The following is a 25,852-nucleotide window of genomic DNA, read 5'->3' on the forward strand; positions in this document are numbered from 1 at the left end:
AAGGATCCTAACCTTGTGTTGGAAGCAGGAACTGATGGCATTCACTCCCCAGATCTGGATCATTTTGAGTCACAAATCCAAATCCAAGGAAAGCCAAAAAAAGTGATGTGTTTCAGAGTGAGGAGCAGTTCCAAAGTGAAGAGTCATTAAAGACCCTAAGCTGTATATTGAATAAGAAACAAATTCAGATGGAGTTGTGTGGCTCTGGGAGCTGGGTCTAAATTTGAGTAAGGTATGAATTCCAAGTTTCTGCTATAGTATATTAGCCTACTTAAAGATCCTAAACTAAAAAGGAGCTTGCAGTTCTGTCGCTTAGAACTGACAGAGTTTTCAGCTTAGCTTATAGTTGCTGAATCCAGCAGCATTTTACTGAACCTTACAACAAGAGGCAAACCCATATGAATTGTGTCGACCCAAACCAGAGTCAAGAACTCTGAGAGCTCAGATCAGGAGGACAGTTATTAGACATTACCCTGGATCATACCACAGTGTTAGCACTGAAAACTTACAGATCCCCAACCTGAGCTGTCTCCAAGATATTGAAATGACACAATATTTAATATTCCCAAGAAAGCAGTAACAAGACCCAAGGTGATAGAAGATTAAACCCAGGTCTTCTCCCCAGAAATACACAGCACCTAATCTTAATATAAAATTCAGCGTCAGGAAGTTCTCTGTAAAAAATGAGCAAACAAAAAAATAATTAATTATACAATTAAGGACTATTATGGCAGTAATACTCAAAACAGAAGCCCAGAAAAAGAAAATGTCCTAACATCCCCATAAAGAAAGCCTCAAAGAAAAATATAACTTGGGCAGAAATTCAACTGGAATTTCTTCAAGGAATAAAAGAAGAGTTTTTTGTTGCTGCTGCTGTTGTTTTAATAAAGAACAAAAAATGATTTTAAGAAATAAATGAGAGTAGTAAAATGAGAACTAGGGAAAAAAGATTTGTAAGCAATTAACAGCTTAGAATAAGAAGTACAAAATCTTATCTAAGCAACAAACTCCTTAACTTTGTTGTGGATTTCAAAGTCCAATTCTTTTTGTACAGCAAAATAACTGTATGGATATGTATACTTGTATTTAACATGTACTTTAACATATTTAACATGTATTGGTCAACCTGCCATCTGGGGGAAGGGGTAGGGGAAAGGAGGGGAAAAATTGGAACAAAAGGTTTTGCCAATATCAGTGCTGAAAAATTACCCATGCATATATCTTGTAAATAAAAAGCTATAATAATAAAAAATTTTTTTTAAAGAAACAAATGAGAGTAGTAAAATAAGAACTAGGGAAAAAAGATTTGTAAGCAATTAATAGCTTAGAAAAAGAAGTAAAAAATCTTATCTAAGCAACAAACTCCTTAACTTTGTTGTGGTTAGTCTTTTCATCCAACTCTTCATAATCCTATTTGAGATTTTCTTAGCAAATATATGGGAGTGGTTTGCAATTTACTTATTCAGCTCATTTTACAAGTGACGAAACTGAGGCAAATAGGGTTGAGACATTCCCAGAGAGTAAAATAGTAAAAATGAGGCTGAATTTGAACTCAGGGAGATGAGTCTTTCCTGTCTTTGGGCTTGGCGTTCTATCCACTATGCTACCTAGATGCTCACAAAAATGAACCAACTAGAAGTTAATTTACTGCACAAGACAATCAGAAATAGTAAAACAAAGTCAAAAGACTAAAAGTGTTTTATAATAAAAACTGATCTGGAAAAGAGGGGAGAAATAATTTAGAAAACCTTGGGCTACTTAAAAACTATGATGACAGAAAAGGGGCATAGAGGAAGAGTCTAGATATCTTATTTCAAGAAATCAGAGACCTGCCCAGATCTCTTAGAGCCAGAAGACAAAGTGAAAATAGAAAATATCCACAGTCCCTTCTTGAAAGAAACCTCAAAATGAAAACTCCCAGGAATATTATAGCTAAAAACTAGAGCTTTCAGGTCAAATAAAAAACATTTCAAGAAACCAGAAAGAAGCCAAATACCAGAGAACCATATGATTTAACCAGCTCTACTTCCAAGGAATGAAGAACTTGGATTGTGATATTCTAGAAAGCAAAAGATTTACTAAAACCTTACAGAAAAAACCCTGGATTTTTAATAAAATAGAGAACGTTGAGACATTCCTGATTTAAAAAAAAAAACAAACAGATCTGCATAAAAAATTCAAAGGGCTAACATAGGAGATGAGAACTATAAAAAGGTAAACATAAATGAGCAATCTTAAGATTCTAAACAAAAATAAACTATTTATATACTGTATAACTAGGGATGTGCTAGAGCTAATTATTAAATTTTCCATGTAAGCATTTTCACCTGAGCAATGGACAAATGTTACAACTTAGAACTTGGTTTATTGATTGTTTAGACTTAAGTAATTGTTAATAATTTAGATTAAACTTTAAAATATATATTTTCAAAAATCTGATTATTAAGCATTTAATGGCAAACTCCTACATGTATTCCCTGAAAATTATCTCATCATGGGTTAGAGAGAGAGAGTATATTCAGTTAAAAAGAGAGTAATTTTTTTGTAATTTGTAATTTTTTCATGATCTAATATTATAGGAAAAGTTAAATGAGCTACATGGGAAAATAGATAGTAAACTAATAATTAGGAATAGCTTCAGATTTTTTTTTTAAATAAAGTACTAGAATAGAATTTTGAAGTTTGTTAGACCTCTGTAGACTTTTGAATGAGAATAGAAAAGATTGAACATACAAAATTTCACAAAAATTGACTATGGATTAGGTCTTAAGCAAATGACTAAATACAGAACTATTAAATTGATGTTATGGCTATCAATGTAATAAAAATTATATCCAATAAAGGATCATTGAAGAAATGAATAAAAGTTAACTGAAGACTAAAGAATTCTAAAGAAGGGATGAATAAAAGAACATATAGAAACAATAATTTCATTAAAAACAATAACAGTGAAGCAACATAACAGAATTTGTAGGATGTAACCAAAGAAATCCTTAGTAGATAATTTAGGTCTCTAAATATTTTCATTAATAAAAGAGAGTAAGAGCACATGAATTTATTGAATATACAACAACAATAAAAATACTAGAAAACCAATTAAACATCTTCAAGTAAGCGGCAAAGTAGAAATCCTAAAATCAAAAAAGATAAGAACAAAATCAAAAGCAAAACCCCATTGAATTAATAAGTAAAATTAGAAGCTATTTTTAAAGTAAGCAAAATAAAATATTAGTTAACTTTAATTAAAAAAAAGAAAAATTGCTATCAAAAATGAACAAGTAAAATTTATAATCAATGAAGAAGAAATAAATCAGGATTTTCACCAAATTATATGACGACAAAATTAACAATCTGAATAAAGTTGACAAATATTTTCAAAAATATAGTTTTCAGATTATCAGGACAAGAAATGGAAGACATAAATAACCCAATCTTAGAAAAAAAGAAATTGAACAATCCCTAAATAAACTTCCATCCAAAAAAAGAAATCCCAGAATCTAATGCATTTACTAGGGGATTATACCAAACTAAAGAAAAATTAATTCTTATGTGTTTTAAAATAGGTAAAGAGGAGGTCTAAGTCAATGGGGAAGCTAGATGGCTCAATGGATAGAGCACCAGCCCTGAAGTCAGGAGAACTTGAGTTCAAATCTGGTCTCAGACACTTAAAATGTCCTGTCTGTGTGATCCTGGACAAGTCACTTAACCCCAATTGCCTGCAGCAAAAAAAAAGGCAAATAAATCAATAAATGAATGAATACAGTCTTGATACCTAAATCAGGAAGAGTGAAAATAAAGAATGCTATAACCCAATATCCCTAATGACTTCTTATACACAGATTTCAAATATATTATTAGCAAATATCACAAAGATTATTAAGTATGACCAAGTTGGATTTATATGTAGAATGAAAGACTAGTTTCCTCTTAGGAAAACTATAATTGTAATTGACTATATTAAATAAGAATAGCAAACAAAATCATATGAATTTATTAATGAATGCAAAAAAATCTTTTGACAAGATTCTTATTTTTTAAAAAAGTCCACAAAAACAAAACTCTAGAAAGTATAGGAATAAATAGAACTTTCCTTAAAATGATGAGTACTTAAATAATAAGTTAAAAATAAGTTGTATCTGATTATACCCTTATTGGTTTTTTGGCAAAGACATTGGGTGGTTTGTCATTTTCTTTTCCAACTCATTTTATAAAGTGTCTTAGGATAGATTTGAACTCAGGAAGATGAGTGTTCCTGACTCTGGTCCTGGTACTCTAACCACTGTGCCACCTAACTGTCCATGATAAGTAGTAACTTTCTAAACCAAGAGCCAGCATTATCACTAATGGGGATAAACTAGAAACTTTTGCAGTAAGATCAACAAGGATTTCCATAGAAATACTAGCAATAACTATTAGACAAGTGAAAGGAAATGAAAGGATTAGTACAGACAAAGGGGAAGCTTTTTACAGATGATTTCATGTGTTAACTAGAAAACCTACTGAATTAAATAAAAAACTAGTTGAAACAACAACTTCAGCAAACACACCTACATAAATCATTAGCAATTCTGTATATTTCCAACAAAATCCCAATTGACAAATGCCATTTTTAAACACACACACACACACACACACACACACACACACAACTGATCAACATATTGGAAAACAGTCTGAAAAACGTGCAATGTGCAACACCCATGTACCTCCCACCTCCATGAAGGAGTGGATTACAGGTGATATATCTCTTCATTCAATTCGCACTTAGTCTTTATAATTTTGAATAATATTTTTTTCTTTATAAATCCAAAGATCCTCTCTTCTGGGATAAGAACTCATTGTTTGACAAAAACTGTTGAGAAAACTGGAAAGTTGTCCGGCAGAAACAAAGTGTAGACAAGACATGTGCCAAAATAAACTCCAAATGGGTACATTACATAGACATAAAAGGTAAAACCATAAACAGATCGAAAGAGCAAGAAAAAAATTACCTGTCAGACTTATGAACAGATAAAGAGTTCATAACCAAATACTATTACAAAGGAAAATAATTTTTAAAAGACTTAGGAACACTAAATAATAAATGTTTTGTTTTTCTTGGTTTCTCATTGGTGATAAAAGTTTTTTGAAAAAAAAATTTTTTTTTAAAGACTTAAGAATTCTGATCAATAAAATGACCAACCACAATTATAAAAAAACCAATGATAAGTAAGTCATGCTTCCTACCTTTTGACAGAGAGGTATTGTTTTAGAAGTAAAGAATAAGATAATACCTTTTCAAACATGCCCATTGTATGTTTGTTACAAAGCTTGGCTTCTATTTATTTGGAAGGAGAAGAGAAAGAGAGTCTTAAAAGTGATGCCAAGCAAAGAAGAAATGAAAGAAAAGAGCACCAGTGGGGGAAAAACAAATTAGATCCATAGGATACAGCAAAGATTCAGAGTAAGACAAAAAGAATTTTAATATCCATTTTGAATTTGTTTTATACTTTAAAAATAAAACTCAAATGGAAATTTTCCTATTAGAATTTTATGATACATCATCATATTGTTTTCATAACATCATTTTTTTTAAATGTGTGTTTTGTGATTTAAAATGTTCTCTTTCAACTGTTGGAGCCCTTGAAAGACCTTCTTTCTACCAAATTGTTCTGCCTCCTAGAATCATGCAGATGTTCTGTAACAAATAAGATTTAATTATTTATTGGTGTTAATGAGAAGAAACAGTCATTTTATAGAGAAGAAACAGATGGATTGTAAACAACTTTTCAAGTAGATGCTCAGCCTGAAGATCCTTTCTCTATCCTTATTATGATAGGGGAACCCCTTTCATCAATTCCTTCCTTTCTTTAGGGAGTCTACTAAAGCAGAATTTAAGGTCTTTGGGCACATATTTGGCATCACTTCTATAGTTAAAGGAGACATGGATATTTTCACTATTCAGAAGAGGAAAGATAAAGACAGTAAAAGCATCACAGTTCTACATCTTTTAATTTCTCCTTGCTCCCAAACCCTGAGGCAAAATCAGCAAACTTTAAATATACATTCTATCTAATGCTAGATAATAAAAGGGGAACAGTGAGAAGTAATACTACTTGACTATGGGAAATGCCATTAAAATTATAATGAATATATAATACATACAACAGCCTAAAATTATTTGCCTTGTCAAAGACTTTGCAGGATCATGGGAAATCCATATTGCTCTTCTGTTCTTTTTTTAGTGTCTTATTTTAAAAAGTAAAACCCTTACTTAGATGACTCATATCATTTGCATGCAAATTTTTGATGTTACTAAAATGAATATTTCTGTTTTTTCCCTTCTAAATGTGGGCCCATCTTGGAGCTTCTGGTCACATAAATAAAGAACAGTGGGACCTCATTTAAATATGTGTTGTCAAATATGGCTCTTCACCTTGGCACCAGCTAAAAACTTAGCTCTAGGGATATCTGGTACCCTTGTCCAGAACACCAGGAAAGTTCAGGTTTTGTCACAATATTCAAAGTTCAGTCAAGAAGCATAATACTTGAGAGAAAACATACTGCCTCCTATTCAGTGGAATCAAACTCTAGATCTCTTAGTATAGCATCATATGGAGATCAGTTAGTCAGTAGGCATTTGTTAAGCCCCAACTCTGTACTAGGCAATGAACTGTGAATATAAAAATAGAAAAGGAAAAGACAGCTCCCACCTTTAAGAAGCTTACTCACAATCAAATGGGAGAGACAAAATGCAGACTATGTATAAACAAAATAGATACAGGATCATTTTTCATCCTTCATATTGGAAGAGGACCAATGGTATCTGATGCAACAGCGTGTTCCATTGTGACTGATCAGTCCAATACTAGCTATTGGACTCTCTCACAGGTTGGGCACATATATTTTGTTTGAACATTTCAGATGAAGATGTCTCTAGATTTGCATATCTCACATTTCCTTTGTGCTACTGCAATACTGCTTTGCTCACTGAACACGGTGCCTTCTTTGATGCAATCACACCATGCTGGGTGGTCTTGTGCTAACATCTCCCTTGTCTCATCATTGTTACTAAAATTCTTAAGAGAGGCTTTGAGAGTGTGATTCTACCACTTTTTGTGACCTCTGGGTGAGCACTTGCCTTGTATGAGATCTCAGAAAATAGATTTTTAGATAAACAGACATTTGGCATTCAGTCTGCATGGTCAGCTCATCAGTGTTGCGCTTCCTGCATTTGAGTTTTGATGGTTGGCAGGTCAGCTCATGAGAGGACCTCAGTGTCCAGTATTTTATTTTGAAGGTATTCTTCGGATAGATACAGAATAAAGACAACATAATCAATAAAGGGAAGCACTAGAATTAGGAGAAATTGAAAAAGGCTTTCTGTAGAATTTTAACTTGGATTTGAAGGAAGCCAGGAAGCAGAGATGAGAATGGAGAACATTCTATGCAAGAGTACAGTTAGTAAAAATACCCAAAGTTAATAAATGGAGAGTTTCAAATGAAGAAACTCAAGGAGCCAGTGTCACTGTGTCAAAGAGTACATCAGAGACTATGGGACATAAAAAAGATTGGAAAAGTGGGGGAAGTGTGTCAGATTTTGAATGCCAAACAAAATTCTGTGTTTCATAGGTGATAGGGAGCTACTGGAGTTTATTGGATAAAGGGAGTAAGATGGTTAGACTGTGGAAAAATTACTTTAGCAAGTGAATGCAGGATAGATAAGAATAGGGAGAGGCTTGTGGCAAACAAAACAAGCATCAGGCTATTGTAACTTTGCAAGCATATGGTAAGTCTTCACCAGGATGGTATCAGTGTTAGAAAAGAGAGAGTGGTATGTTTGACAGATGTTGTAAGGATAAAATCAGCAAACTTTGGCAACAGAAAAAATGAAGAGTCAAGGTTAACAGCTAAGTTTTAAATCTTGGGAAATGGTGGTACCCTCAATAACAATAGGTAAGATAGAAAGAAGAGAAGCTTTGGTAGAAAAGATGGGTTTGGACTTGTTAAGTTTAAAATACCTACAGATCATCCAGTTTGAAATGTCAAGTCACTGGAGATTTGAGACTGGAGGTCAGTCAGCAAAGAGGTTATTGGGTCTGGATAAGATTGGAAAATCAGCATAGAAGTGAGCTGATAAGTTCACCAAGTGAGATAGTATAAAAAGAGGAGAGAAAAAGGCTCAAGACGAAGCCTTTGTTGGGATACCCATGGTTTGCAAACCTAATCTAGATGAAAAAATCTTCAAAAAAGAAGATTACGAAGAAGTTGTCAGTAAGGCAGAAGGAGACCCAGGAAAAGTAGTGTCATAAAAACCTATAGAAAAGAGAGTACCAGGAAGAAGTGGGTGAACAACAGTGTCAGAGATTTTCAAGAGGAGTCAAGATGGATGAAAACTGAAAAAGGATCTTTGGATTTGACAACTAAGAAACTATTGGTAATTTTTGAGAAAGGTGTTTTGGTTGAATAATGTGGGCAGAAGCCAGCCTCTAAGAGAGTAGAAGGAGCTGAATTAGAGGCCTTTATTATTAACAGTCATCTCAAGAAATTTATCCATATAATTCCAATAGACTTGGGATGGAAAATGCCATCCACATCCAGAGAAGAACTATGGAAACTAAATGTGGATCAAAACATTGTATTTTTTCTCCTTTTTTTTTCTCCCTTTTGGTCTGATTTTTCTTGCACAACATGACAAATATGGAAATGTATTTAAAAGAATTGCACATATTTAACCCATATCATTGCTTATTGTCTTGGGAAGGGGAAAGGTGAAGGAAAGAGGGAGAAAAATTTGGAACAAGTCTTACAAAAATGAATATTGAAAACTATCTTTACATGTATTTGGAAAAATAAAATATTATTGAAAATAAAATTTAAAAAAGAAATAGAGTCACAAAATTTAGCCATGTGAGATGTCTTTTTAATTAGCAGGGATGGATGGATCAAGTGAGAGTTTCTTGAGGAGAGAGAAGACATCGTTTGTTGAAAGTAGGGAAGAGCTAGTAGAATAGAAGAGATGAAAATAAGTAAGAGTGGGGATGATGCAGGAGCCAATCTGCTGGAAAAGACAGGATGGAATGGGATCATTTGTGTAAGTAAAGGTACTGGATCTTGGCAAGAAAGGACCCCTAATTGTGTGAGACAGGGGTAAAAGTGAAGTAGCAGAATGCATCTAGGTGAGATACATAAATAAATAGATACAAAGATAGAAAGATATGCACACATCTCTGTCTATATTTAGTCTGGCTTCTTTTTTCAACTTGTTCTTTATAGTGCCATTTCTGTCTCTTCTATATGCATGTCTAGTAATATGATATTAAAAGTCCAGGAGTGGTAGGTATTGTGTTTGGTGGTAAAAAGGAATTATTATTATAAACATAATGGCAGGTTTTTTCCATCTTTTTTTCTGTTTGTTGACTTCCTGATTTTATCCATGAATTCCTAAAGATGGTTTTGCTTAGTGAATTCCTCACCAAGAATCAAAATCAGATTTGCTAAAAGTTAAACTCAGAACTTAATTTCAAGGTTCCATATCCCATTCTGTTTTTCTTTTCTTGAAATTCAGGTATTTGCCCGTCTCCATCTCTCTGATACTTATCTAGGTCACTGTGATCTTTCAAATATGACAATACTTCCGAACTGACAATGGCTCAGCAAACAAATCTTCCATTTCTTTTCATTTCCTAAGATATGGTATCAGTGAAAGTGAATCAAGAAAATTTTAGCTCTAATTTTTGCAAGAAAAGAGCTCTAGAAGATGTCCACATATAGAAGACTCCTATCACTATTATGTCAGTCCTCCAGAAGAAGTTTCTAATGTTTCCTGAATTTTTTTCCTTCTTTTTTGTCCATCTCGTCTATATTTCAAGGACAACATGGTTTCTGTTTATGTCTTAGTTGATCTTAACCTAAATGTGTTCCATAGAATTCTCTCCCTTTCCGTAAGAATCTTCCATTGTTAAAATTTTTTGAATCTTTCAACACACACAAACACACACACATATGCTGTCACAGAGTAGATAAAGAGCAAGCATCAAAACTAGGAAGACCTGGTATAAGTCTCACCTCTGACACAATCTCTCTGTTATTCTGATCAAATCACTTAGTCTCTTATTTTTCTAGGCAACTATTTAAGGCTACAAATCTATAAAATGAAGGATGAGAAAATTTCTATATCTTGTACTAATCAAATCACAGGTCTAGTATCTATCTACCTACTTAGCTATTTACACACATAGCTATAGCACATTTTTATGTGCTACAGCTAGGCTTTGAGAGTCAGCTAGTGATCTTCAACAATGACGAGCACTTTGTGTTTAATAGTACCTAGTTTAAAAAAAAAATAGAACATTTTTTCCAAGCTCTTCCAGTACAACACTCTGTGCTGCCTTCAAAAGCACATAAAACAAAATTCTGAAAGTGATAGCCAGCAAAATGTCAGAGTGAGTAATTTTTCTAATACTGGACAGCTTAGAGGGAAGAAAGAGACGAGGTCTGTAGACACTGGCATGGGAGCTGCCTTGGAGTATAGCGGAGTAGAAATGCCTCCAGCTATGGCTTTGGAGGTGGCTGTGACAGTAGAAGTAGCAGCAATAACAGTAGTCATGGCACTAACACTGGTGGGACGGAACATCTAGTTAGAAAGAGATTCTAGGGATCTTCAGTGCTAGTGCTGGACACAGAACAAGTCACTGTCAGCTTTTTTGCCCATTACCCAGTTCCATGTATCAGTTCCAAGGCAGAGAAGAGCAGCTGTGGTCTCATGGAAGGCAGGGCTCTATCAAAGTAAGAACCAGAGTGTAGACCAGGAGGATACCAGACCACTTTCCTAAATCAGTGCTTAAAACTTTCAGGTTCCCAGACTTAGCTATGAAGGTACCAGAAGGATATAAAAAAAACTGAAGTTCAGGCTATTCATCTACACCCCACCCTCCTCACCCCTTGTGCCCAGAGGTGCACAGCATCCTATTCTAACAAGTCAAGAAATAGGCTGGAAAAATGAAAAAACAAAACAAAAAAAAAAACACGACCATAAAAAGACACTGTGATGACTAGAAAGCTTCTAGAGATAAACTAAGGGGGGGAAAATGACTAGAAAATATCTACAAGCAAATCCTTAAAGAAAAGAAAAAGTGCAGAACGGACACAAGTGCAACAATAATTTCTACAAGAGCATGATTACAAATGTGATTACAAACAAAAAAATTAAATCAAAGTAATAGTGGAAAAATTGGGGAAAGAACAGCAATGCAAGAAAATCATGAAAAGATAATTTATCGCTTGGTGAAAGAGGCACCAAAAATATTGAAGAAAATAACTCCAAATAGTAAAAAAAAAAAAAAAAAAAAAAATTACCTCCCCCAATACAATTCACTAAAAATTAAAATTACTCAAGTAGAAGCTTCCATGAGACATCAAAAAAAGCACCAGAAAAATAGAAGAAAATGTGAAATATGTTCACAGGAAAAACAACTGATCAGGAAAATAGATCAAAGGAGATAATTGAAGAAATATTGAACTGTGTAAAAGCCATGATTTAAAAAAAAAAAAAAAAAGCCTAGATATCATATATCAAGAAATTATCTTGGAATAAAATGGCAAGTAGTAATTGAAAGAATCCATTATAAAAGAAATCCCAAATTAAAAAGTTTCAGTAATATTATAGTAAAGTAGAAAATGCTTCAAGCATCCAGAAAGAAAATTGTGGAGTCTCAATAAGGATCTCAAAAGATTTAGCAGCTACCTCATAATGGGGTAAGAACCTTGGAATTTAATATTTTGGAAGTCAAAAGACTTAGGATTATAACCAAGAATAAAGTGCCCTAAAATGGGAAGGGGGGGTAGATATTTAATGAAATAGATGACTTTCAAGCATATCTGATGAAAATAAAAATAGAGCTGAATAGAAAATTTGACATTCAAACACGACTCAAGAAACCAATAAAAAGGTAAATATGAATGAAGAATCATAAGGCACTTAAGGTTAAAGTGTTGTCATTTAAAATTATTGAATTTCATATTGAAAAATTTCATTTTGAAAACCATACATGTAACTCCTAAGAATTTTATCATCATTTGACAATTTTTAAAAAGTCTTCTTAAGGGAAGGCCATGGTCTCTAAAAAATAGAAGTGAGGAAAAGCGATTTACTAGGAGAAGGAAGGAAGGAATGGGGGAAATGATCTCACATTGAAAATGTATGCAAGGAAAATTTTTGTTCAATGGAGGAGAAAATAAGGGGGAGCAGGCAATGCTAGAACCTCACTCTCATCTGACCTGATTGAAAGAGAGAAGAATATATATAATACAGTTAGATATAGAAATTTATTTTACAGAACAGTTAAGTAAGAGAAGGGGCTGAGAGGAAGGAGCATGCTGATAAAAGGAAGAGTAGATTAAAGGAGACAATAGTCAGAAGCAAAACAGACTTTAGAGGAGAGGACTGGGTTAAAAAAAAAAGGATATATAGATAATAAGATGGAGGGAAATACACAATGAGGAAAATAATTGAGAATGGTATGGACTCATCCATAAAATGGAAGATAACTGAATGGATTAAAAACCAGAATCTAACAATACATTATTTAAAGAGAAACAATTGTAACAGAAGAATTTATTATGCTTAAGGCAGGGTAGCAATCATGATTTCAGACAAAGTAAAAGCAAAAGTAGACCTACTTAAAAGTGATCATCAAAGAAATTACATTTTGCTAAAAAGTATTAAAGACATTGAAGTAATAGGAGTACAATGGATGAATATTTTTGCAATATAAATTCCCCAAATTAATAGAAGAAGAAATAATATTTTAAAACCCTATATTAGAAAAACAAATTGAAAAAGCCATAAATGAGTTCCCAAGAGGGAGGAGGAGAACAGGACCAGAAGGATTTGTAAGTGAGTTCTATCACACATGTAAAGAACAGTGTTACATAAACTACTTAAAACAATGGGTTAAAAAGGCCTACTAAATTCCTTCAATGACACAAATATCATTTTTTTTATTAAACTAGGAAGAACAAAAGCAGAGATCATTTTCTCTAATGAGCATTGATAAAAATTTTTAGATAAAATACTGTGAAGAGAATTATAGCTACATATCACAAAAATCAAACACTAAAACCAGACTAGATTTATGTTGGAATCCTAGTGTTAACTCAACTTGAAACAAGGTACTAAGTGGAACTGAGAAACAATGCTTGTGTTCACACCTGTACTCACTGGAGTTCACACATTTGGGAGATTTCAGGGTTTAGTATGAGATATCCGAATTCATAACTCCCTTGAAGCTCTCAGGGCCAGAGAGCACTCTGGGAGAACCCATAATCCCTCTCTCTCAGAAGAGATCCAAATATAAGAAACAAACAGAGGCTGTCTCGGGGAGTTGAGCTGAAAACACTGAGAGAAGAGTTCAGCTGAATTAGACTGGGGAAGGGAGCGTCAATCAGTTCAGCAGAAGCCCACTCTCGGAAGCGCAACCAGATTGGGAGATCATATATATAGAGGAAGCTCTTAGAGCTTCAAGGAGTTACTTCGGAACATTGCAAGGGATTGAAGAGGAGCACTCTGGGAGGAAGCCCTCAAGCCCTCTCTCCGAGGCAAGAGAGATTCATTGCATCTTCCACCCTAATGTTGGCTATAAATAAAACTTGTATGCCTGTGTGCATACAAGTAATTAGATCTTGTTATGATTAGAGAATTGTACAGGATGGTAGTAAATGGGGATTAATCCTGGTATAGTTTATGTAGTTTTGTTCAAATTCATTGAGTTTAGCTATTTTGTCTGAGAATTGAGTTAGTGTGGATTTATACCAGGAATGCAGGACTAGTTCAGTATTTTAAAAAAAAAAAAAAAATCATTAAGCACAATTGAGCATGTCAATAGAAAAAAAAATGTTCAGCATCTTCTAAATATTAGATCCAAGCATAAAGAGATAGAGAAATTCCATTAAAATAACTGCAAACAATACTTAGGGGTCATAGGAACTATATGAACATAATTATAAAACACTCCACACAAAGTTAGGTCTAAATCATTGTAGAAAATTGCTCATAGTTAGGCCAAGCCAATATTTTAAAAATGGCAAGGCTAACTAAATGAATTTACTTACCAAACTACCAAAAAATTACTTTATAGAGCTAGAAAAATTAATAACAAAATTCATCTGGAAGAACAGAAGTTCTTGACTATCAAGGGAATTATTGAAAAAAAATGTGAAGGAAAAAGAACTAGCAGTACTAGATCTTAAAGTATATACTAGAAGAGTAATCAAAATAATTTGGTACTGGATAATAATGGTACTGGACAAAAAAGAGGTAGATAAAGGGAAAAAAATTTGGAACCAAAAATAAAATTAAAAAAACAAAAAAAAGTCCTAGTAGATACTAGTTATTAATTAATAAAATGCAGCCTTCTTGTTTGATCATTTAAGCACAATTTATCTTAGAAAAAATTACTAAGCAAAGAATAGGCATTTTATTCCTTATCTTCTCCAGTCAGAGGATGCTGAAACAAATTGGGTATATAGGTTTCTTGGAAGATTTCAGCAATCCAAGGAAATTCCAGTAATTTCAAAATGGGAAAAATATATTTCATATGTCCTGTGGGTGGTATAAAATAAGTATTTTAGAACTTAAAGATTTGTGTTAGAATAAGTTAAATAGCAATAGCATGTGTGATTAATGATCTTACTACTAGAATTTCTAGTATTCATTAATTCAAAAGATATTTATTTAGCATCTATGGTGAACCGTGCTAGATACCAAGAGAGAGAAGGAATGTTTAGATAAGACAAGATTCCTACTTTCATGATGTTATATTATTATATGGTATTGGTTTTTTGCATCATTTTTTCATTGAATGGATTACTTTGGTATGAAACAGAACATATTAATCATTAGAACTATTGTTATTAGTATTGTGCTAGATAATTTTTATCAGTTAAAGAAATTTACTTATTTCTGAATGATCCATGCACTCATATTTTTTCACCTATATATATCCTATTGTCTAACATAAACAAGAAAGAAAAATTGATCTGTTTCACAGAAATTTGTTTTATAGAAACTTTCCTTGAATTAATCTGTTGTGTATAATGGAAGATGGAAAGAAAAAAGAAATTGAGGATGGAATCGAGTTTATTTTTGGATTTGGGAATGTTATGAGAAAAGCCATATACCAGGGTTATGATATAGAGAACAATTTAAAAGCCTAGAAAAATCAAATAAATGCTCTAACTTTAAGAAACTGAAACCAAATAAAGGTTCTATCATCACAGTTCAGTAGCAGCAACAGCAATATAATGTAACTATGGTATGATTTACCATAATTAGCATAGCAATTTGCCTCACATTTTCAAAAATTACTAATAGATGTTAACTCAAAATAGATTAAAATGCCAGACAAATTGCTACCACCTTCTTTAAAAAGTTAAAATAATTTTGAAAATGTATATTATGGTTCTGCAGGCTTGAAGAGAGTTGCAAAATCTAATCTTTTTGCCATTAAAAAAATACCTATGTTACATGTTTTTCACTTTAATCACTATAATATCCTCCAAATGACTGTGCTGCACATTTCTTGAAGATGTGCTGCATTTTTTAAAAATTGAACATGCAGTACTGAAGTTGTCACTGATAATTTTCAGTCAAAGCAAAAGACATTGAATATGTAAAGACACTGATATCATGATGAAACATTTTTTAGTTGAAATTCTTCATATTCACTTTTTCTATTGTGTACATTTTCTTATTTGGAATAGAGCATAATTCCATTTCATCCTAGTTTTAAGAGTTGTGACTTAAAAAAGCCTGCATATATGTTTAGGGATAATGATTTATATTAACTTGATGCTTTTTTCTGCTAAACTCTTTCTGTAAGAAAGCCAAAATATAAGTAGCCTATTTAAAGGAAAAGGAATAATTTTTATTTTAAAGGGGCAAAAGAACGTGACCTTAGTAGACAATTCATTATAATTTATATTGTTAGGAAACACTACATGTATCAAATGGTCTTTACTATAAGAAGCAAATGTATTTACTTGCCCTTAACAGTTTCTGTTGTAGAATTCATATTATTTCTGTTGTATAATTTTAGCAAAGCTCTGAAACTTAGTATTTATGTTTCCTACCACCCCCAATTCTGTAAGTGCACCATGTTAGCAAAAGGAATTTGGGGAAGTTGTATTCTGTAGTACTACATAAGATAATTAATACTAGCAAGGCTGAGTTGCCATATACTATTGTTGCAACCTGGCGCATTACAGATAGACCCATGAATTAGAGAGGTGTATTTAAGTTTAATTTTTGTTGTGTTGATCCATACTTTAAATCTTCCAAGGGAACTTACTCAAAAAGAAATCCTAGAGTGAATTTGTCCTAAAGATGAATAATCACAGCATAATTCTTAGGTACTTTAAAAAGAAAAATAGTGATCTTTGTGTATAATAAAGGATATATAGAAACAGTGAAATGGAATGAAATGGTTTCCACTAAAATCCCAACCACAGAAAAGCAGATCCCTAAAAACTCATACTGGAGAAGAACAGCACTATATTGCAGAACGACCATTCATTTCAGTAGTCTCAGGATAGTTAATGCAGTCCCAGCTCTGATACTAACTAGCTTTGTGACATTGACCAAATCTCTTAGCATCTCAGAGCCTCAACTTCCTTATCTATGGAATGAGAGCTGGAAAGATGAATTCTAACTCCTTTCCAGCTCTAACATTCTACTAATGTTCTTTAATAAAAAACACACTTCAGCAAATCCCTAATGTCTTTTTTAAAAAATAGGTCATTTGGGATCTGGTGGGGTATGTTTTTCATTAAGAGCCACAAGAAATAACATTTTCTAAAAAGAAAAAAATGTCAGTTACTGAAATAATCTTTACTTTGTGGAGGGGGGGGGGTGTTGGGAGTGGTGAGCCCTCAGACAATGGCATCTGTTCAGACATCTTGAATAAAGCAGTATTTTAAGAAGCTCCAAAAGGTGAGATTTTTTTTCAAATGAAATATTAATATATATTCTCATATCTAATTGTTTAGTTCTAAAATATAGTGTGGTGGATTTTATTTTGACTCATAAAAAGACTTTCTTCTTTTCAAAAGCAGCATCTTTTTTTTTTTTTTAATTAGAACAATTGCCTACTTGAATTTAAAGTCAAATTACCTGTAAATGCAAGCCAATTTTGCATGGCCAAATATTATGGAAAGACATGCGAAAAATGTTCACAAAAATGAAATTTCTGGATCCCTGTTAGAGCACTCCAGTACAGCAGAGCACAGACATCTTGGCATTTTAGAGGATAAAAAAAAAAAAATCTCATTCTTAAAGTTCATTATTCTTCCATCATCATCTATAAACAGGCTTTCAGTTAATCTATCAAGTTTTTTTTTGTGTGTGTGTGTTTTCCTCATAGGTCCTACTGGGTTTTTTTCCTATTTGGGATATGAGAGAGGAACAGCAAAAATGTACTACATATCACTAGCATCTTCTTTCAGATTGGCTTGTTAAATATTGAAATAAAAATATTGATGAATTTTAAAATGATCTGGTGTTCAATAAAAATTTCAAATAAAAATTCCTAAAAGTTATGGTCCTTCGGTTAATCATTTATTTATCTAAAGGGAAAAAGGAAGCTGTCTCCTTCTGTGATATGAATGGCAATTGCCTTTAAAATAATTGACAAATTAATCCCCTCACAGCACTGCAATTGTAAAGGTGTTAGTTTTAATTAGGCTTGTCTGGTTTCCTTGTCTAATCAAGATGGTTAAGGTCCATGGGGATATCCCTGACTTGCCAGCCTTAGCCAGCCTTGTATGTTTTAATTATTGATTTCTCAAATTTCCCATAAAGGGCTTGGAATTTCATGATACCATTACATTTAAAGAACAAAAATAGAAATTTCCAAAAAGCTTATATTAAGATTCCTCTATATCGTTACAGTTTTTTGTCCTGTAAAAGCAGGTGTCAGTAAGTGGTGTTTTAAAAGTTATATATTATTTTCTTTGTATCCTTTATATTTATATAATATATACATATATAATGTAATTATATGTATATATTATATAAATAGAAAAACATCTTATTGATAATTCACATCAAAGATTTAAAAAGAAAAATAGTGATCTTTGTGTATAATAAAGGATATATAGAAACAGTGAAATGGAATGAAATGGTTTTCACTAAAAACCCAGCCACAGAAAAACAGATCCCTAAAAACTCATAGTGGAGAAGACCAGCAGTATATTGCAGAAAGACCATCAATTTCAGTAGTGTCATCACTAGATTTTTATTGGATGTTCATAAAGTTTGAATTTGTTAACCTGTAATCTTCTAAACTGCAAAATCAAATGAACTTAGAAAAAAAATTAGTTAAAGATATCTTCAAATGGAACTCCTTTGTTTGGTATTAAGTTCTATAATACAGGATATGGCTGATAAGAGAATGTATAACCTGTTTTGGCCTATGTGAGAGGGCATTCATTTGGAGGAAATATAAGACTAGATGATCTCTAGAATTCTGGATTTTCTAATTCTCCTAGAATGTATGAATTTTGTCAGTATTTAATCTATCTTTATTGCTTCTGATGAGTCCAAAATTTTCTTCTTTGGTTATAGGTGAATGAAGTAACTGTGGAACAGCTTGTGCACCAGTATCCACACATAACTTTCAGTACTGTCCTGCAAGACTGCAAGAGGACCCTGGAACGTGCTTATCAGATGGGCTGGACACCCAATATGTCTAATGCCTCTTAACACTCCCTTTAGTATTTTAAGTCAACTCTCTGATATATTCAGCAGGTGTAATGGGAATTACAGATTTGGGGTATATGATATGATCTCTTGGGAATGTTTTAACTTCCATCTTTCTTGGGTGTCTACATGAGTATGTATGTGTGTGCATGAGTGAGTGTGTATTTTCCATGTGGATTCTATAGAAAGTAAGAACAGATGTTAGCTGTTACCAGATGAGTCTCTTATTTTTTATTTTTCAAAATTAAGGATTTTTAAAACCATGGATATTCTTAGGTTTGGGGCCCTTTTCTGGAAAAAAAAAAAAAAAAAAGAAAGAAAGAAAGAAAATAGAATGGCCAGATTGGTTTTATTATTCTGAGTATTAAATTCCTACTATCTTTAAAATGTTCAGATTTCCCAAAGGAGTGGCCACTTTCTTTAACTGATGAATATAATTGTTGACTTTAACAAGCCATAGTAAAATAGAAGTGATCTTACACTGATTATGAACCCTAGAAACCAGTATTTAAAAAAAAAAAAAAAAAAACCTTGTGCCAGAATTTTTCTATTGGCAGATGTCATTTGTTGGCATTTGGGTACTGTTTCAGGCCACTAGGGAATCATTTAGTGCACCATCATAGTGTCCAACTAAGTGTATCCAAGAGCATCATCTAAATTACCACCGTCAAGTGACATGGGCACTAGAGAGTAAAGTCCTTGTAAAATTGTTATAAGCAAAAAGCAATCTAAATTCTCTGGGCCAACTCGGCAAATTATTCATTATTCTACAAGTGGTTTGAGTTATCTAGAGTACTAAAGCTTTTCATAGGGTTTAAGTTAATATTTGTGTTAGCTGTGGTTTCACTGCAAGCACCAATTTAAGAGCAGATTGTATTTTGACTAAAATTGAGACTAATCTCCATATTATGTACAGTGAAGCCACCATTTTAATTAAGGATGTGCTGTTATGGCAGAATCTATAGATCATTTAATTGTTTTCTTAATTTTAATAATTATGAAAATCCTTTTCTATGATTTTAATAGGAATGTTAATGAACGATAACTAATTAATATTTAAATAGACAGTCTTGGTTGATTTTTGTTTCTTTTTCTTTTGGATTTAGAAATGCTGATATGTAGGAAGGATTTGTTTTTGCATGTTCTTGTTTTTTGAGTGGTAGATATGTCACAGGTAAAGAATGAATGTTGGCTAACAATTAGAAAATTTATTAATTATACTTCTGTTTACACTTTTGTTGTCAATATTAATCATTTATTTGTTTTAAAAAAGATGTCCAACTGTCAGTAAAATGCTTATCAGTAAATGAAAATGTTTTTAAATTTCCATGTCCCATATTTGATAACAGTAACCCAAGTTCAGTCAATTCTTTCCTGTGTTGACATATGTAACCAAGCATAGGATCTGCTTAACATAAAGTATACTATCCTTCAGAGTAGAGCTAGAAACAGAACTCTGTTTCATAAGTTTGCTATTTATTCTTCCATGCTATGGCCATTAGCCACTATTCTGTCTTTAACAGATATATTAAATGAGTTTTCCATTTCCACAGGTACCTTATTTTTTCCCAGAGTTGTAGATGATAGTAGCTTTGGGAAGTAAGCATGGTGTTAAATATGTATATCATTCATTTATTTAAAATTACATTTTTTAAACAACTGTCTCCTCTGATTATGTTATCATGTCAATGTTGCCTGTTTTTAAAAAATCCAAATCATATTTAAAAAAAAAATCTAGTCAGTAAGCAACAGAAGTGTTTTCCATAACTATGCAGGAGATTGCTAACTTTCTCTGGAAGGACATTATTACTCTGGAAGAAAGGGGCTGTTTATAATCAACAAACTATATTTCTTACACCTTGTACTATATGATTTTCATACTCATTTCCCAACTACTGAAGAATACCTTAGTTGGCAATATTTTAACTGGTTTTTAATCTAAAACTGATTTATAAGACAATATGTGTAGTCATAGCTTGAATGAATAAGCAAAAATTTAATTTTCTATATATGTCTGAATATATTTTAAATAGTTAAAAATGACAAAAGAAGTGACAGCCATCAAAAATAGAAATGTCATGGCTTCCAGTGGAAGTTATAACCTCCAGAGTGTTGCTGTTCAGTTACTGAGATGTGTACTTGAGTTTTTCCCCCTTAAATTTTGCATTGTTTAAAACTAAAATACAGTGCTCTAAAATACTCAAACTTTACTAAAGGGGTTGCATTTATTCTTTGAGACACAGGCAAATCTCAATTTCGTACATTCAGAGAAAGCTCACATCTACCCCCAAATTATTCACTGCAGAGGACAACCAAAACCTCATCTACTGCAAGGACTCCAGGCACTGTTGTTCAGTGTGTCCTTATAAATTAAGATGCTTCAAATGAGGTTTGCAACAGTTCTGGAAAATGTAGCATTTTTGCTTGGAATGTCACAAATATATGAAGACAAATTGAACGCTGGGATTTTTATCTTCTACAAAGTGTCTACAGCCCTTTCAGAATAAAGACAATGAATGATATTGCTGAAATGGAGAAACTTGGTCCTTTGTCCTGAATGCCCCTTTATGAGTGCAACAAAAAATTTCAGCCTTTGTAGGTTTCTATTTTTCCGTGAAACTTTTGACCTTGCAATGGGTTGAAATAAAAAAGAAGTAAAACACAGTGTCTTTTGTTTTCTGTATTGCAGATATGCTTCTTAATGTTTGTTATAGTGACTGTGGATTTTATATGAATTCCTATTCTAGTTTGGTTCATTAAATATTTTTAGAAAACAGTAGTGACTCACCTAGAATAGTCAGTGTGATTGAAGCTTCATAAATTTCCAAGTTGTCCTTTGATTAATGAAACTAGATATAATGGCGAAAAAATATACATTGATAAAGCTTAAAGAAGTTAGAAATCATCACACTTTTCATTTCATAAATGGAAAAGACTTATAAAGTCAGTCAGTAAACATTTATTAAGCCACTACTATGTGATAGGTATTGTGCTATGTGCTGGGGTTACAAGAAAAAAAAAAGTAAAGATATTCTCTGCTCTCAAGGAGCTCACAATACAATGGAGAATATGACAAGCAAACAACTTTGTACAAACATACTATATATGGGATAAATTGGAACTACTAAACAGACAGAAGGCACTAGAATCAAGAGGGGTGGAGAAAGGCTTCCTATAAAGGATGGAATTTTATCTGGGACTTAAGGGAAGCCAGCAGACAAGGATGCTGTAAGATACTAGAAAACAAGGGAAGAGACAGCAAAGGCAAGATATGAAGAGCTTTGAATGCCAAACAGATTTTTATATTTGATCTTAGAGGGATAGGGAGCAACTGGAGGGTGTTTTTGAGTAGAGGGTTGTCATAGCCAGATCTGTGCACTGGGAAAACCACTGTGATGACTGAGCAGATCGAGCAACAGTCTGTTGCAGTAGTCCAGGAATAAGGTGTCAGAGGTCATAAGTGGGTATATTCAAGAAATATCACAAAGGTGAATTTGCCAGGTTTTAGCAACAGAATATGGAAAGTGAGAAATTAAGAATAACACCTACAGTGGCTGGAAAGTCACACGAATAATACTTGGCAAAGCTGGAACTTGAACCAGAGCTCTTTTCATTCTCAAGCATTCTTTCCACTGCACCACCTGCCTCCACATGTCATTCATTCACAAGTACAGTAGGAGTTTAGTTATGAATCATTTCAGGAGGGCCTGGCATACTGGGATATTTTGAATAGGAAAGCTAAATAACAGAAATTTGTTTGTTTGTTTTTTCAGTGCAAAAGGGAGTGCCACATAATAATTAAAAAGTTGGCCTTAAGAAGAGATAATGATATTGTTGGAGGGTTGTGGGAAAACTAAGACACTGATACATTGTTGGTAGAATTATGAATGGATCCAACCATTCTGCAGAGCAGTTTGGAACTATGCTCAAGAAGTTATCAAAGTGTACATGCCCTTTAATCTAGCAACGTATCTACTGGGCCTGTATCCCAAAGAGATCATAAAAAAGGAAAAAGAACCCACATGTACAAAAAAGTTTGTGGCAGCCCTTTTTGAGGTGGCAAGAAACTGGACACTGATGGATGCCCATCAATTGGAGAATGGCTGAATAAATTGTGGTATATGAATGTTATGGAATATTATTGTTCTGTAAGAAATGATTATCAGGACGATTTCAGAGTCCTGGAGAGACATGAACTGATGCTAAGTGAAATGAGCAAAACCAGGAGACCATTGTACACAGCAAGAAGAAGATTATGTGATGATCAACTGTGATGGACTTGGCTCTTTTCAACTATTAGATGACTCAGACCAATTTCAATAGACTTGTAATGAAGAGAACTATCTGCATCCAAAGAGAGGACTATGGGGACTGAATGTGGATCACACTATATTGTCTAGAAGAATTGCAAATGTTTGATTTAGATTACTTGCTGCGTAAGAGAGGGGGAGGTGTAGAAGAGGGGAGAAAAATATGGAACACAAGGTTTGCAAGGGTGAATGTTGAACACTATCTTAGTATATATTTTGAAAAATAAAAAGCTATTTTTTTAAAGGGAAAAAAAAAGAAAGTTGGCCTTGAAGCTAAGAAGACCTGGATTCAAGTATGGCCTCTGATATCTACCGGCTCTTTAGTACTGAGCACTAAAGAGTCGATAGATATCAGAGGCAAGTCATTTAACCTCAGTGCTTGTGACAATTCTCTGAGGCTCTTAAGTTGTAAAGAAGGTATCAATCTGCATTGGTAGAGGGTCTTCCCTCACTCATAACAATGAAATTATCCACTCAGGCCCTTTCCATTTTTAGAATATTTAAAATCCTAATATATGTGAAGTTATAGTTGGCTAGAAAGTTTTGCCTGGGAATAGTTGTTAATAACCAGAAAATGAAAGCTTCAGAGATTTTTTGAGTAATCATCTTTCCCCACCATTACATATAAGTGACTCCTAAAGTGAAGATATGATGTGATCTTTAAATAGGTAAAGAGTTATCATGTCAAAGAAGGATTAGATTCAATGTAAAAAACAAAAGAATAGATTGAGAGTAGGAAGCCCTTAACTGAAACCTGGCTTTGCTACTTTTTTTTTTGCAAGTCATACTTCTCTGTGCCCTAGTTTTTCTATCTCTAAAAGGAGGGAATTTGCTGTCTACACTCACTTCGGGTCCAGAACCATCAGTCATGGATAAAAATGAGCTGATGCAGAAGGGCAAACTGGATGAACAGGCTGAAAGTTATGATGACATAGTAGCCTGCATGAAATCTGTAACTGAACAAGGAACTGAATTCTCCAATGAGGAGAGGAATCTTCTCTCTGTCGCTTACAAAAATGTCAGAACCTGAAGATCATCTTAGAGAGTTGTTTCAAGTAGTGATCAACAGACAGAAGATGCTGAGACAAGGAAAAAAAAAAAGATGGCTCAAGAATACAGAGAAAATTGAAATATCTGCAGTGACTGTCTCTTTTAGAAATGTTCTTGATTCCCAAAGCTTCACAAGCAAAAAGCAAAGTTTTCTGTTTGAAAATAAAAGGAGACTACCAGCTTTATTTGGCTTAGGTAGCAACCTAAGCTGGTAATAACAAGGAAGAAATGATATATCAGTCACAATAAGCATATCAAGAATTATTTGAAGAAAAAAGAAGAAGCAAAAGGGAGATGTAACCAACACATTATATAATATTGGGTCTGACCTTGAACTTCTCTGTATTCTGTTATGAAATACTTTCCAGAGAAAGTCTGCTTTCTTACAAAAACAGCTATTGATGAAAGCCATTGTTGAACTTGATACATTAAATGAATCATACAAAGACAGCCTACTAATAATGCAATCACAGAGAAAAAAAACTTGACATTATGGACATCACAGACACCCAAGAAAATGAAGCTGAAGTAGGAGGAGAGAAGAATTAACCAGCTTTCTAATTTTTGTCTGCTTCATTCTAAAATTTACACAGTAGACCATTTGTCATCCATGCTCTCACAATTTTTGTTGACAATTTACGACAGGTTTATGTGACTTCTATTTTTATTTCTATATTTTCCATATTGTTTTTATGTTTAATATTAGGTAAGTAGAGCTGGTTTACAGATTTGGGGAGTTATCTGTTTTCATCTAAGGTGGCCAGGCTAGGGATATGGAATTTTTAAAGACATTTTACATGTTTGGCATAGGACTTTTAGTACACTGTGATTCCACAAGGTGTGTGTTAGAAAGGCTTCCAGGTCTAAGCAAAACAACAACAACAACAAAAACTGCCTACTTATTGGCCTGTCATGGTAGAGGGATAAAGGGATAATTGGTTCCAGCCTCAGGTGTAATTATTGTAGGTACTTTAGAGTTGGAGCTCTCATGGCTGTGGTAAAAACAGATGTCCCATAGATATTACATTTCATTCCATGTATATCTCTGTATACCTTTATGATTGTAATTGTGAAAGTGTTCCTTTAGACAAAGTTTTAATTCAGTCAATTTACTCTAGAAGAAGGCAGAAATGATTCACATTCCATTATTTGTAAAGTTATCTGCTGTTCACTTTCATTATTTTTACTACACTCATTTTATTTGTATTTAAATGTTATAGGCAACCTAAGAATGAATGTAGAAGTAAAAATGCAGTAAAAATAAATTGTTTGATACTTATAAAGTCACTGTATATCAAACAAAGCAGTAAAACAAACAAAAAAACATATATTTAACTTTTTTAGGTTTTTGCTTTTGTAATTTTTTTTTGATACTTGCCTAACATGCATGTCCTATAAAAATAATTAACAGGGAAATAACTGATATGATAGCTAGCTTTGTCTAATGTCTGAAATTTTCATGAACAATCCAAGCATAATAGTTAAAAAAAAAAACTTCTGTATTAAGTTGATGTAAATGGAATAAAAGTTTTATGAATGGGAGGGAAAAAAGGAGAGGATTCTTTTCAATTATCTCGAAGATTCTTTCCAGCTCTAAATAGCTTGATCCTATGTCTGGCTCTAGAGAAGGAGCCAGGATAAATGAGTGGGAGGTTTGGGGAAGCATGTTTTAGCTCAGTATTAGGAAAAAAACTAACATTTCAAAGTATCCTTAAATGAAATATAGTTTCTCATGTGATAGTCATTTTCCTGACAC

At 33.1% G+C, this 25,852-nt stretch overlaps 1 protein-coding gene and 1 pseudogene across 1 annotated transcript in view; both read left to right on the forward strand.

Annotated features, from left to right (window-relative positions):
* Window positions 1-21,400, forward strand: part of FBXL17 (F-box and leucine rich repeat protein 17) — a 495,113-nt gene extending 473,713 nt beyond the window's left edge. Inside the window, 1 exon segment of the mRNA XM_031968710.1 lies at window positions 18,602-21,400. Coding sequence (XP_031824570.1) covers window positions 18,602-18,739 — 138 coding nt within the window. The 3' untranslated portion in view covers window positions 18,740-21,400.
* A 1,898-nt stretch (window positions 21,401-23,298) lies between these two features.
* LOC100927227 lies at window positions 23,299-25,427 on the forward strand (annotated as a pseudogene).
* The last annotated feature ends 425 nt before the right edge of the window (window positions 25,428-25,852 follow it).

The sequence above is a fragment of the Sarcophilus harrisii genome, chromosome 1 (genome assembly GCF_902635505.1).
Source record: "Sarcophilus harrisii chromosome 1, mSarHar1.11, whole genome shotgun sequence".
Classification (NCBI taxonomy): domain Eukaryota; kingdom Metazoa; phylum Chordata; class Mammalia; order Dasyuromorphia; family Dasyuridae; genus Sarcophilus; species Sarcophilus harrisii.